Source organism: Neophocaena asiaeorientalis, unplaced genomic scaffold (assembly GCF_003031525.2).
Source record: "Neophocaena asiaeorientalis asiaeorientalis breed wild unplaced genomic scaffold, Neophocaena_asiaeorientalis_V1.1 scaffold812, whole genome shotgun sequence".
Taxonomy (NCBI): domain Eukaryota; kingdom Metazoa; phylum Chordata; class Mammalia; order Artiodactyla; family Phocoenidae; genus Neophocaena; species Neophocaena asiaeorientalis.
Genome location: NW_020172176.1, coordinates 831,837 through 845,582, shown reverse-complemented (window position 1 = coordinate 845,582; position 13,746 = coordinate 831,837). Strand labels below are relative to the sequence as shown.

General features: G+C 44.8%; 1 protein-coding gene across 1 annotated transcript in view; it reads right to left on the bottom strand.

The window, feature by feature from the left end:
- Positions 1-13,746, bottom strand: part of MID1 (midline 1) — a 633,735-nt gene that overhangs the window by 6,237 nt on the left and 613,752 nt on the right. Inside the window, exons 10-11 of the mRNA XM_024756998.1 lie at positions 9,758-9,919; positions 6,256-6,463 (exon numbers count right to left, since the gene is read on the bottom strand). Of these exons, the coding sequence (XP_024612766.1) occupies positions 6,256-6,463; positions 9,758-9,919 (370 nt within the window). The remainder of the gene's footprint in view (positions 1-6,255; positions 6,464-9,757; positions 9,920-13,746) is intronic.

Sequence of the window (13,746 nt, the reverse complement as noted above, 5' to 3'; positions counted from 1 at the left end):
CAAAAAAAAAAAAAAAAAAAAAAAAAAGAGGGGCAAAGTCCAGACTCGCTTAACCCGGGGCCCAGTAATCTTTGCGTGAACCCACATTAGCACCATTTCCTAAAACACCAAGAGCGTGTTAACAGCCTTAGAGTAAGAAAATAAGTCCGTGTAGAGTCCATTAAGCAAAGGAAAGCCCCATTATATTATCGTTAATCTGTAAAACTATGTACATCTCTCCACCAAGCTTGAAAGGTGCAGGCAGAAGGCAGTGTTCCATTAAGGTGCGCAGTGAGACTCGGAGAATTCAGAAAGTGTAAGAATTATGTTTCTCGGCAGTGTTAACATGCCCCAGGGCATGGATCATAACGTACATGTTAATTTCAAGTCAGGACTATATGTCACGAGAAAATATCTGTGTCATTAGCTGTTGCAAATCAAGGTATTACAGGCATTTGATTGTAAGCGTCACCCTTTCCTCCCAGGAAATGTTCAACTACTTTCTGAGAATTTTCTGCAATGGACACAAGTTTGTAAAGATCCGAAAGCCTGGCGATTAATTTGAGAACCTTTTCCCCTCCTCGTGAGTTGGTTTTGACGTCTGCTGTTTTCAAGGTAGTGCTAATCTATGTTTGTATAAGTGAAGTGGTCTGGTGGAATTCCCCACACCATTCATCAATGGCAATGAGATCATAATGATCAGGTATCATTTATCATAAGTAATTATTAATGGGATTGTAATTATTTAGACACTGGATTCCATCCCAGATTAACAGAGCCCGTTAATTAACTGGAAATATTTGCTCTTTTGCACCTGCAAAAATTCAGTGTATTTTCCTTTGGGCTTTTATCTTGTCCCAGTGCAGCTACAAACTATAAATGCCCGTCTGGCCCGGAGTGGGGGAAGGATTTGTCCTCCACCCTCCAGCGGGATGTTGGAACAGGAATGTTCTGGGCAGAGAGAACCGTGTGGGTGGCAAGAGAAAAGAAACCTACTTGCTTGGCTAATATGGGGACCGTTGTTGGGAGAAATAAGACACCCGAGTTTATGATTTGACTTCTTGGATTTCGCACGACTTGCACCAACACTGGAAAGGACTTAGACACACTGCACTGTCTGCAAAGATTTGAATTGAAAGTTTGTTGTTCTGGGGTTTTTTTTTTAATAAATAAGAAGTGTTTTAGTATCCTGATCTCAAAAGTAACAGTTATAATACTCATCATTTCCTTTATGGTTTATTACAGGATACATATTTTTAAAATTTTCCTTGAGGCATAGCTGATTTACAGTGTTGTGTTAGTTTCAGGTGTACAGCAAAGTGAATCAGTTACACATCTACATAGATCCACTCTTTTTTAGATTCTTTTCCCATATAGGTCATGACAGAGTACTGAGTAGAGCTCCCTGTGCTGTACAGCAGGTCCTTACTAGTTATCTGTTTTATATAGTAGTGTGTATCTGTCAATCCCAATCTTTTCCTCCCCCCACCCTGTAACCAAAAGTTTGTTTTCTACATCTGTGACTCTATTTCTGTTTTGTAAGTTCGTTTGTATCATTTTTTTTTAGATTCCACATATGAGTGATATCATATGAGATGTGTCTTTGTTTGACTTGCTTCACTCAGTGTGATCGTCTCCAGGTCCATCCAGGTTGCTGCAAATGGCGTTATTTCGTTCTTTTTTATGACTGAGTAATCATTACAGGATAGTGAATACAGCTCTTTGTGCTCTACAGTAGGACCTTGTTGTTTATCCATTCTATGTGTAATGGTTTGCATCTGCTAGTCCCACACTCCCAATCCATCCCTACCCCGCCCCGACTTGGCAACCACAAGTCTGTTCTCTATGTGAGTCTGTTTCTGCTTCTTAGAGAGTTTCATTTGTGTCATATTTTAGATTCCACATATAAGTGATATCACATGGTATTTGTCTTTCTTTTTCTGACTTACTTCACTTAGTATGTTCATCTCGAGGTCCAGCCATGTTGCTGCGAATGGCGTTATTTCGTTCTTTTTTTATGGCTGAGTAATATTCCATTGTATATATGTACCACATCTTCTTTAATCCATTCCTCTGTCCATGTACATTTAGGCTGCTTCCATGTCTTGGCTGTTGTAAATAGTGCTGTTGTGAACACAGGGGTGCGTGTACCTTTTCGAATTTTGTCTGGGTATATGCCCAGGAGTGGGATTGCAGGCAACTCTATTTTTGGAGGAACTTCCATACTGTTCTCCATAGTGGCTGCACCAGTTTACATTCCCACCCATGGTGTAGGAGGGTTGCCTTTTCTCCACACCCTCTCCAGGATTTGTTATTTGGAGACTTTTTGATGATGGCCAGTCTGACCGGTGTGAGGTGGTACCTCATGGTAGTTTTGATTTGCGTTTCTCTAATAATTAGCGATGTTGAGCATCTTTTCGTGTGCCTCTTGGCCGTCTGCATGTCTTCTTTGGGAAAAGTCTGTTTAGGTTTTTTGCCCATTTTTTGATTGGGTTGTTTGTTTTTGTTGTTGTTGAGTTGTATGAGCTGTTTGTATATTTTGGAAATTAAGCCCTTGTCGGTCGCATCATCAGTGAATATTTTCTCCCCGTCCGTAGGTCATCTTTTTGTTTTGTTTATGGTCTCCTTTGCTGTGCAAAAGCTTGTAAGTTTGATTAGGTCCCATTTGTTTATTTTTGCTTTTATTTCTACTGCTTTGGATTCCTATTGCTTTGGTAGACCGACCTAAGAAACCATTGGTACGATTTGTGTCGGAGAACGTTTTGCCTATGTCCTCTTCTAGGAGTTTTAGGGTGTCATGCCTTATGTTTAAGTCCTTAAGCCATTTTGAGTTTATTTTTGTGTATGGTGAGAGGGTGTGTTCGAACTTCATCGATTTACACGTGGCTGTCCAACTTTGCCAACACCACTTGCTGAAGAGACTGCCTTTTTCCCGTTGTATATTCTTGTATGTTCATCTCGAGGTCCAGCCATGTTGCTGCGAATGGCGTTATTTCGTTCTTTTTTTATGGCTGAGTAATATTCCATTGTATATATGTACCACATCTTCTTTAATCCATTCCTCTGTCCATGTACATTTAGGCTGCTTCCATGTCTTGGCTGTTGTAAATAGTGCTGTTGTGAACACAGGGGTGCGTGTACCTTTTCGAATTTTGTCTGGGTATATGCCCAGGAGTGGGATTGCAGGCAACTCTATTTTTGGAGGAACTTCCATACTGTTCTCCATAGTGGCTGCACCAGTTTACATTCCCACCCATGGTGTAGGAGGGTTGCCTTTTCTCCACACCCTCTCCAGGATTTGTTATTTGGAGACTTTTTGATGATGGCCAGTCTGACCGGTGTGAGGTGGTACCTCATGGTAGTTTTGATTTGCGTTTCTCTAATAATTAGCGATGTTGAGCATCTTTTCGTGTGCCTCTTGGCCGTCTGCATGTCTTCTTTGGGAAAAGTCTGTTTAGGTTTTTTGCCCATTTTTTGATTGGGTTGTTTGTTTTTGTTGTTGTTGAGTTGTATGAGCTGTTTGTATATTTTGGAAATTAAGCCCTTGTCGGTCGCATCATCAGTGAATATTTTCTCCCCGTCCGTAGGTCATCTTTTTGTTTTGTTTATGGTCTCCTTTGCTGTGCAAAAGCTTGTAAGTTTGATTAGGTCCCATTTGTTTATTTTTGCTTTTATTTCTACTGCTTTGGATTCCTATTGCTTTGGTAGACCGACCTAAGAAACCATTGGTACGATTTGTGTCGGAGAACGTTTTGCCTATGTCCTCTTCTAGGAGTTTTAGGGTGTCATGCCTTATGTTTAAGTCCTTAAGCCATTTTGAGTTTATTTTTGTGTATGGTGAGAGGGTGTGTTCGAACTTCATCGATTTACACGTGGCTGTCCAACTTTGCCAACACCACTTGCTGAAGAGACTGCCTTTTTCCCGTTGTATATTCTTGCCTCCTTTGTTGAAGATTAATTGACCGTAGGTGTGTGGGTTAATTTTGGGTTCTCTATTCTGTTCCATTGATCCATATGTCTGTTTTTGTGCCAATACCATGCTGTTTTGATTACTGTAGCTTTGTAGAAGTACTGTCCGAAGTCTGGGAGGATTATGCCTCCTGCCTAAAGCGTAATTATAATGTTTCAAAAATACAGCATGGTGGTTAAGAGCGGGGGTTAGCAAACTACAACCCATGGGCCAAATCTGGCCCTCTGCTTGTTTTCATAAATGAAGTTGTATTGGCACCCAGCCACACCAATGCACGGATGTGTGGTCTATGGCTGCTTTCCCACCACCACAGTAGAGGTGAGCAGCTGAGACAAAATCATCTGGCCTGCAAACCTAGAAATCCTGGCTCTCTGGCCCTTTACAGACAACGTTTGTGGACCCTTGGTTAACAGCTTGTACCCTGATTACAGACTCCCCAACTCTTTCACTGTGAGCTTTGTGCCCTTGGGCCTCGGTCATCTCATCTGTAAAATGGGATATTAGCACCTACCTTTAGTGGGGCTGTTAGGACGAATAAATGGGTTACCGTTCGTGAAATGCTTAGACCAGTTCCTGGCACATAGCTGGGCTAGATAAGGGCTGGCTAAATAAAAGTCATAATTGCTCCGAAAGGGAGCTCGTTAAGTGGGCATTTGTGAGACAGATGGCCAGGGTGAGAGGTGCAGTTTATGGCTGTGGAATAGGCAAGGTCAGCTTTGTAAGGTGAACTTGGTAGGGCTAACTAATTCCCACGTAGACTGCCCTGACCTCCACCCCTTAGGCTCAGAGAACTCAATGGGCTCAAAGCACTGGGCTGGATCTAAGGGACCCTCTGAAATGAGTCCTGGCCAAGGATCACTGCTTCACCCCTAGCCCCCAAATAGCTCTCAGCTATTTGTACTGATGGGCCCAGTCTAGAATCACAAAACGTACAAGGCGACAGAAAGTAGTTTAAGTGATGAAGAGCAGGGACTTAGAGTAGGAATTGGAGGACTTATTCTGTAAAGGGCCAGAGAGCTAATCATTTTGGCTTCAGGGACCACAGGATTCTGTTTTACCTCCTCAACTCTGCTGTGTGGCTCAAAGGCAGCCATAGACACTGTGGAAAAGGATGAGCCTGGCTGCGTTCCCATAACTAGTTTATTTACAAAAACAGACAGTGGGCTGGGTTTGGCCCAAGGGCTGTAGTCTGCTGACCCATGCTTTAAGGCATGGCATGAAAGAGCAGTGTTAGCATACTAGCTAGCTCTCCCTGGGACCAGGGCTCAATTCTTGCTGTAAATAAAAAATGGATGGCGTTAAAATGAGTACTTCTTCTTATTGGCCGAATGGTAGATTAGATGGTTGCTTGGTGTATTTCCACTCCCTCCTCTCAACTCCACGTGAAGAAAATATACTTCCCTGCACCACTAGCCTTGGGCTTGGCCACGTGACTGGCTTTGGCCAATAAGAAGTTAGCAGACATGATGCAAGCAGCGCTTTGAAATGTGCTTGCAGAGTTGGGCTTGTGCTCTTGGGCTCCTTGAGAAGGACGTGGCCTGGGTAGCCCACATGTCCAAAGAGGATGAAGAAACCCGTAGAACAGACCTAGATCCAACCTCCAGCTGAAAGCAAGGCCCAGTGAAGATTAGCCTTGAGCAGCTAACCCACAGATGTGGGTGTCGGTGAGCAACAGTAAATTATTGTTGGTTGAAGCCACTGAATTTTGGGGTGTTTGTTATGCAGCATTACTGTAGCAACAGCTGACTGACCAAGATTTTCTGCATATCATTATTCAAGGTGGACTCCGGTATGTGTCGATGCTCTGACAAAGTCAGATGTGCCTTTTTATAGTTGTAGGACAACATCCATCAACAGATGAATGGATAAAGAAGATGTGGTGTGTGTGTGTATGTACACACACACACACACTCTGGAATACCACTCAGCCATAAAAAAGAATGAGATAATGCCATTTGCAGCAACACGGACAGACCTAGAGATGATCATACTAAGTGAAGTAAGTCAGACAAAGACGAATATCACATGATATCACTTATGTATGGAATCTAAAATACGATAGAAAAGAATTTATTGACAAAACAGAAACAGACTCACAGACGTAGAAAACAAACTTTCGGTTACCAAAGGGGAAAGGGGAGAGGGATAAATTAAAAGAGTTTGGGATTAGCAGACACAGACTACTGTGTGTCAGAGAGATGGGTGACAAGGTCCTGCTGTGTGGCGCAGGGAGCTATGTTCAATACCTTGTAATGATCTGGGATGGAGGAGAACGTGAAAGAATATATTTAGATAAGATTGCCTACCATGTGCTTCCGCTTATGACCACTTCCCAGTAATGCCGGCCACTGTCAATGAACACGTTTCCAGCTACGCCATAGCTGCCTTGGCTGGTGAAGCGTTCAGGCGTGTGGCTCTTTTTGGATGACGACTCATCACGTTCTACTGTCAAGTTATCGTGGGACACCTTTAGCTTGCGATGTGCAGATTTGGGGTCCAGTTTAAATGGTTGGCCTGGAAAGGGTTACAAAACAGAAAGCGCGAGATGAAAAGAACTGTTGATTTTAACACGAGCGTGAACGTATTTTCAGAATCAGCTTTAAAAAGTACCGGAAAATGGTAACGAGCACGTCCCTGCCATCGTGGGCTCGCGGTCGGTCAGTTCTAAGATGCGGATGCAGGGGTGCTACGCTCACAATTCGACAACAGCTCGGGCGAGGATCCACCAGCACATGTGGTGTAAGCTATCCTGGGGGAATCCCAGCTGTACACCAGCGGCACAGGTACATACTGGCTGAACAGCATCCGGGAAGGGAGGAGAAAATGAAGGCTTCATTTTCAACCATTCCCATGTCCGGTCAGCTTAAAATGGGTTCATGCTCAACAGACTTCAGACTAGGAACCAAACAAGTCAAGACTGCAGGTTTTCACGTACAGAATAATCTACAGGCTTATATTACCTTGAGATTGTTCCAAATGAAAGCAATCCTCTCACGAGCTTACAGTGACTATAAAGTTGTCTGTTTTTCAGCCCACAAGATCAGGCAAACAGCGTGATGGTGACACCTGGGTTTTGCCTCGTGAGTTAATTTGTATATATAAGAAGCTCCTCTCTCTTTCACATTTGTGTTTTGAAAATTGAACCATTATAAAATCTTGGGAGAATCGCACCTGAACATCTTGTTGTTAACTGTTACTTCTCTGAGAATTCACCATTGGTGTGGAGGCCACCCTGTCATTCAACACGACGTCGGTACAAGGCACTTAAAAGGCAGGAAATGAGGTACAACGTGATGCAAACACCGTGATGTTCAAACTCCACAGCCGCTGGCAGCTGGGAGGCTGCTTCCGCGCAGTGCACGGGTCTCAGACAATCACAGGAAAAAGTCTGGTAAATCTGAGTGTGGCAATACACGATGGCTGAGAAACTGAGGCAGCGAGCCTGGAGCAGTGTGTGTGACATCGCATGCAGGCAGGCCAAAGGATTTCTAGTCGCTGCTTGGATACCGACATGACATCAGCACTTCTAAAATCCTTTCTTTTAGATCGGGGACCAGCATACTTTTTCTGCAAGAGGCCAGATAGATAGGAAATTCTTTCAGCTATGTTGGCCATGTGTTTTCTTCTGGGGCTATTAAACACTACTGTCCTCGCATGGAGACAGCCAGAGACACAGGTAAACAGATGGGCGTGGCTCTGTGCCAGTAAAAGTTTATTTACCAGAACAGGCAGCTGAATCTGGCCCACGGGCTGTACTTTGCTGACCCATTTTAGATTTCTGTTCATATCAGAGAAAAGCTTAAAGGGGAGCTGAGAAAATCCTCAAGTGCCCGGCAGGCAGTGGGTATTCTCAAAGGCTGTAAGACCGGCTGGATTCCACGTGTAGTTTAAATTTTGCCTTGGCTTGATTAAAAAAGAAAACAAAAACAAAACTGTCCTCAGGAATGATCACACCAGCAACTATTAGGGATAAAGTATGAACTAAGACAAGAAGAGTCCGAAGGTAGTTTGGCTTAACAGGTGTGATAAACCGTAACGGAAAAGGACATGAATTATAGTTATATATACATATATAACTGAATATATATAACTGAATCACTTTGCTGTACAGCAGAAATTAACCCAACATTGTAAATCAACTATACTTCAATAAAATTGGGGGAAAAAAAGGTGGAAGATAGAACGTGCGTAAAAATCATTGGACCCTAATGGGCGGATTAGGAAGGCATTCCATAAAGGCGCGCACCCATCACTGACCATGAAGGCCGTGTTCTGCTTGCCCTTCTTCCAGTGAGGAAGACCAGAACGTTACAGCCACCGAACAGACTGGCCTTCTAACGGTGAACTACATCATGTTTGCTTCAGCTCCCGGCTTCACCGACACACGCATGGAGCAGGGTCATGCCATCTGATGTCAGGCCCAACCCCCTGCCTTCTCGGAACAAATTCCACTTGCGCCTCGGATGTGTTTCTCAAGGAAACTATGACCTACTCTGTCTAGGTTCAAGGCTTTCGCTTTGATGAGGGCAAATGAGCGCAGGGAGCAAATTAATCATTGACTTGGCTAAACAATTCAATGCACTGTAGGACTTGTACACCTAAGAGTTTAACAAACTATAGCCCGCAGGCCAGATTCAGCCCACTGCCTGTGTCAATAAAGTTTTGATGAAGCACGGCCATGCCGTGCTTTTTGCACGACAGAGTTCAATACCTGTGACCAAGACCATCTGACCTGCACAGCCCCAAATAGTTACTATTTGGCACATTACAGAAAAAGTTTACCGACCTCTTGCACGTAAGTTAACAACATCCGGTCAATGATTGCATGTCTAGACGTAGAAGATGACGTTACCTGTCTATGTGAATTGAATACATTATGTTTGGTAAAACCGGTGAATTACAAACAAGATGTCTCTTAGATCTACTCTATGGAATTAACCTCAGTGTATGTATATATTCATTTTTTTTCTTAGTTACTCTCTGAGGACGTTTTCTTCCTTACCAGCAGAAACACAGAGAGGAGAAATTAGCTTATGTTTAAGAGTTCTGTATCTTAAACACGTATACCTGGGATAAAGTTGCTTGACTACTGAAATCAAGGATTTGGCTTAAATGAGGGTTCCTCTTAAAAAGTAGTTCCTGTTGGCTGGCAACCCAAGAACACGCTGCGATACTGACACACTCCAAGTGACTTTCTCTTGGGAGGTCTTATGCAAAGAAATACCATATTGTACAGCATAATATTTCTAGCTCAAAAAGATGTAAAGAAAGATGAGCATAAAATAAAACACAGGTGGGCAGAGAGGGGGGAGATGACAGTGTTACAAGATGCATGTACCGCCTGGCTCGCCCTGTGTTGTAGGGGCCATCCTGAGGATTGTGGGACGTTTCCCGTCATCCCTGGCCTCTAACCACTAGACACCAGTAACATCCAATCCCAGCTGTGACAACCAAAAATGACTCCAGACATGGCTCAGTGTCCCTCGGGGGACCAGAATCACCTCTGAGTGCGAACCACAGACCTGGACAGCTATCTGGAGTAAGAGAATTCCTGAAGAAAGAGTTAGTAATTTGCTGTTGCGCTATGGAAAAGAATACTATCTACCAGTTACAGCGCCCCGACTCTGTGTCAGGCTTGGAACCGAGAGGAATCTGATGCAAAACGCACGATCGCACACTGGCTCTTTGCTTGCTTTCTGAGGCTGTCAGCGATACCCGCGACCGAGAAAAGGAAAAGAAGGGGCGCTAGAGGCAGCTGAAAGGAGAGCAGGTGAGAGACGACAGCTCTGCTGAGCTGGTGGCACGTACTGTTTGTCTTCAACTTCCCAGGCTCGCTGCTGCGGCTGCCCGCCTGGTTGATGGCCTTGACAATGAAGATGTACTTGGTGCCGCTCTGCAGACCGTGGACGGTGTAGTGGTTCTGCTTGATGTTGGGCACGATCATCCAGCTATCGGCCGAGTTACACAGACCTGCAAAGCCAAGCAGACGTGATGGGTTCTTTGGTGCAAGCATGGGGTAGATCTGCATAATGTTAAGGTCGCAGGGTTTTCGGTTATTTGAACCGCAAGTGGAGAGCTGTCACTTCTTAGGGAGGCCACCAGTCATCTCAAGGGCTCCGTCTCCTGCCTATAACTAGGATGGCAACCTGTAGCTATCATCGTATGTTCCTGCTGTGTGCTCTAAGCGGAAAGACCGACTAAGGCGACTACACTGCAAATCCTGTTCAGTGCGACTAGGAGCAGCGACGATCGTTCCGTCCAGGATCTTAAGCACCGTCTAGGTGCATGATGTGCTACTAGGTGCCGTGGGATGAAGAGCAAGCAAGTAACCACGGATCCCTCCCCCAGTTCTCACGATGATGACCGTTCAGTGTTTGATCTCATCCATTTTGAGACTCACAGGAGGTGAGGGAGAGAGCCGGGTCACGTATGAGAAACTGACTTCACTAACGTAGATGTACTAGGTTGCATTTCTTGCCTCTCCTTCTTCACCCTGCCCTGGATCCACGTCTAGGTGACTTTGCAGTTGCTCCTTCTAAAGACACGGGGTATATATTCTCTTACCTCGTAGCTTTGGATTTGGCCACGTGACCTGCTTTGGCCACTAGAAGGAGGCTGAAACGATAACGTGCCAGTGGCCAGAGGAGGCATTCCAAGGCCTTGAGGGTTTGCTGCCCCCTCGTGCCACTGCCACAGGGAGGACGTGCCGATAATCTGCTCCTCTCATCGACTGCCCAGCCGATTTGGGAGTGAGGCCAGCAGAGACTGGCCAGCACCAGGGCAACTTCTGACAGGGGACCAAAGAGAACGCTCATTGGGGTTGTTTGTGACCCAGCGCTCTCCTGGTCGTACTTCAGTGAGTCAGGACATGTGTCCCTAAGAGAACCCTGGAGTGGCAGCACCTGAGGGCAGCTCAGGGCCCAGGGTGGCTCTGAGAAAAGCATCAATAGGGATTGGGACCAGCTGCATCCCTAGCATGGCTGGTTCCAAAGAGCAGGGCCGCTCCCCCGGCTGCATCCTGCAGGATGCGGTTGGAGGGGCAGGCTGCGGATGTAGGAGGTTTTGGAAGAACATGTAGGAAAGAGGAAGCCGTCTTGTTTTTCAGCTGGCTGATGCTGAAAACATTTCTTTGGTACTGGGCCCGACTCTCCTCTCCGCCCATCAATCTCCACGCTAATCGAACCTTTTCCCAGCCCCCTGGTGACCGGGCTGTCGTGGCGTTTCCGGACTCCGGTGAATTTCCTTCACCAATTCTCGGCAGAGGCCTTGGGCCCCTCCACTTCCTGAGGGGCGCTCAACTTGCCTCCCCTCCTTCCCTTTCAGGGGATTTGCAAGTCAAAGCCTTAGTTCTTTTGATCTTGAGGTAACTTACACCTTAACCATACGCCCAAGAAGCAGTCCCTTCATCTTTCTTTGGTCTTACCTCTTTGAGACTCTAATAAAACATTTCTGTAGAAAGAAACTCACAAACGCATATCCCTACTAACCCACAAATACCTGCACAGCATTTCAAGATGTTCACGGCCCCATGACAGCTGTTTCTCAATCCTACTAAATACCGTCTCCGACTTTTCAGTCAACATTGTTCACGGTAGTCTCACGGTTGAGACGAACGTGAAAATATTTTGTTAATTGTGAAAATTCACCTCCTACCATTTGTATCTTGGGTGCACGGTATTTGCAGGTGCACTTCAGAGAGTCTTAAAATAAGCACACATATATATAGTCATTTACATGAAAAATCCTGTGAATTTTCTCTCAGAGCAACTAAGGCACCATCCCCCCAGCCCCAATCTCCCCCTAATTCTCCGACCAGTTGTCACTTGTGTTAGACCCAGGTGAACATCCACAAACAGCTTTAGTAACATGGGACTCTCCCAATTACATATCTCTTTTGATGCTTTCTCACCTTCCCTTTTCCTTGAACACAGCAGTGACAAGCTCAACGCTTCCAGACAGTGCCGCAACCAAATTGTAGATTTTGATCCACCCAAAACTGGATCTCAGCTCTGGGCCCCAAGAAGCCTGTAACTCACTTTATTATTAGCATTTTTTTTGAATTTTATTTTATTTTTTTATACAGCAGGTTCTGAATAGTTATCTATTTCATACGTATTAGTGTATCCACGTCAATCCCAATCTCCCGATTCATTCCACCCCCCCACCACCACCTCCCGCGCTTTCCCCCCTTGGTGTCCATACGTTGGTTCTCTACACCTCTGTCTCTATTTCTGCCCCGCAAACTGGTTCACCTGTATCATTTTTCTAGATGCCACACGTAAGCGTTAATATATGATACTTGTTTTTCTCTTTCTGACTTGCTTCACTCGGTATGACAGTCTCTAGGTCCATCCACGTCTCTGCAAGTGACTCAGTTTTGTTCCTTTTTATGGCTGAGTAACATTCCACTGTACATACGTACCACAACTTCTTTATCCATTCGTCTGTCGATGGGCATTTAGGTTGCTTCCGGGACCTGGCTATTGTAAATAGTGCTGCAGTGAACACTGGGGTGCATGTGTCTTTTCGAATTATGGTTTTCTCAGGGTATATGCCCAGTAGTGGGATTGCTGGATCATATGGTAATTCTATTTTTAGTTTTTTGAGGAACCTCTATACTGTTCTCCACAGTGGCTGTATCAATTTACATTCCCACCAACAGTGCAAGAGGGTTCCCTTTTCTCCACACCCTCTCCAGCATTTGTTGTTTGTAGATTTTCTGATAAAGCCCATTCTAACTGGTGTGAGGTGATATCTCATTGGAGTTTTGATTTGCATTTCTTTAATAATTAGCGAAGTTGAGCTGCTTTTCATGTGCCTCCTGGCCATCTGTGTGTCTTCTTTGGAGAATAAGGTCTATGTAGGTCTTCTGCCCGTTTTTTGATTGGGTTGTTTGTATTTTTTTTGACACGGAGCTGAATGAGCTGTTTATATATACTTTAGAGATTAATCCTTTGTCCGTTAATTCGTCTGCAAATATTTTCTCCCATTCTGAGGGTTGTCTTTTTGTCTTGTTTATAGTTTCCTTTGCTGTGCCAAAGTTTCAGTAGGTCCCATTTGTTTATTTTTTGTTTATTTTTTGTTTTTTTTGCGGTACGTGGGCCTCTCACGGTTTTGGCCCCTCCCGTTGCAGAGCACAGGCTCCGGATGCGCAGGCTCAGCTGCCGTGGCTCACGGGCCTAGCCGCTCCGCGGCATGTGGGATCTTCCTGGAGCAGGGCACCAACCCGTGTCCCCTGCATCGGCAGGCGGACTCTCAACCACTGCGCCACCAGGGAAGCCCTTTATTTTTGTTTTTATTTCCATTTCTCTAGGAGGTGGGTCTAGAAGGATCTTGCTGTGATTTATGTCATAGAGTGTTCTGCCTATGCTTTCCTCTACGAGTTTGATAGTGTCTGGTCTTATATTTAGGTCTTACGTCCTTTTTGAGTTTGCTTTGTGTATGGTGTTAGGAAGTGTTCTACTTTCATTCTTTTACATGTAGCTCTCTAGTTTTCCCAGCACCACTTATTGAAGAGACTGTCTTTTCTCCATTGTATATTCTTGCCTCCTTTATCAAAGATAAGATGACCATATGTGTGTGGGTTTATCTCTGGGCTTTCCCTCCTGTTGCATTGATCTATATTTCTGTTTTTGTGGCAGTATCATACTGTCTTGATTACTGTAGCTCTGTAGTATAGTCTGAAGTCAGGGAGCCTGGTTGTTCGAGCTCCATTTTTTCCCCTCAAAATTGCTTTGGCTATTTGGGGTCTTTGGTGTCTCCATACAAATTTTAAGATTTTTTGGTCCTAGTTCTGT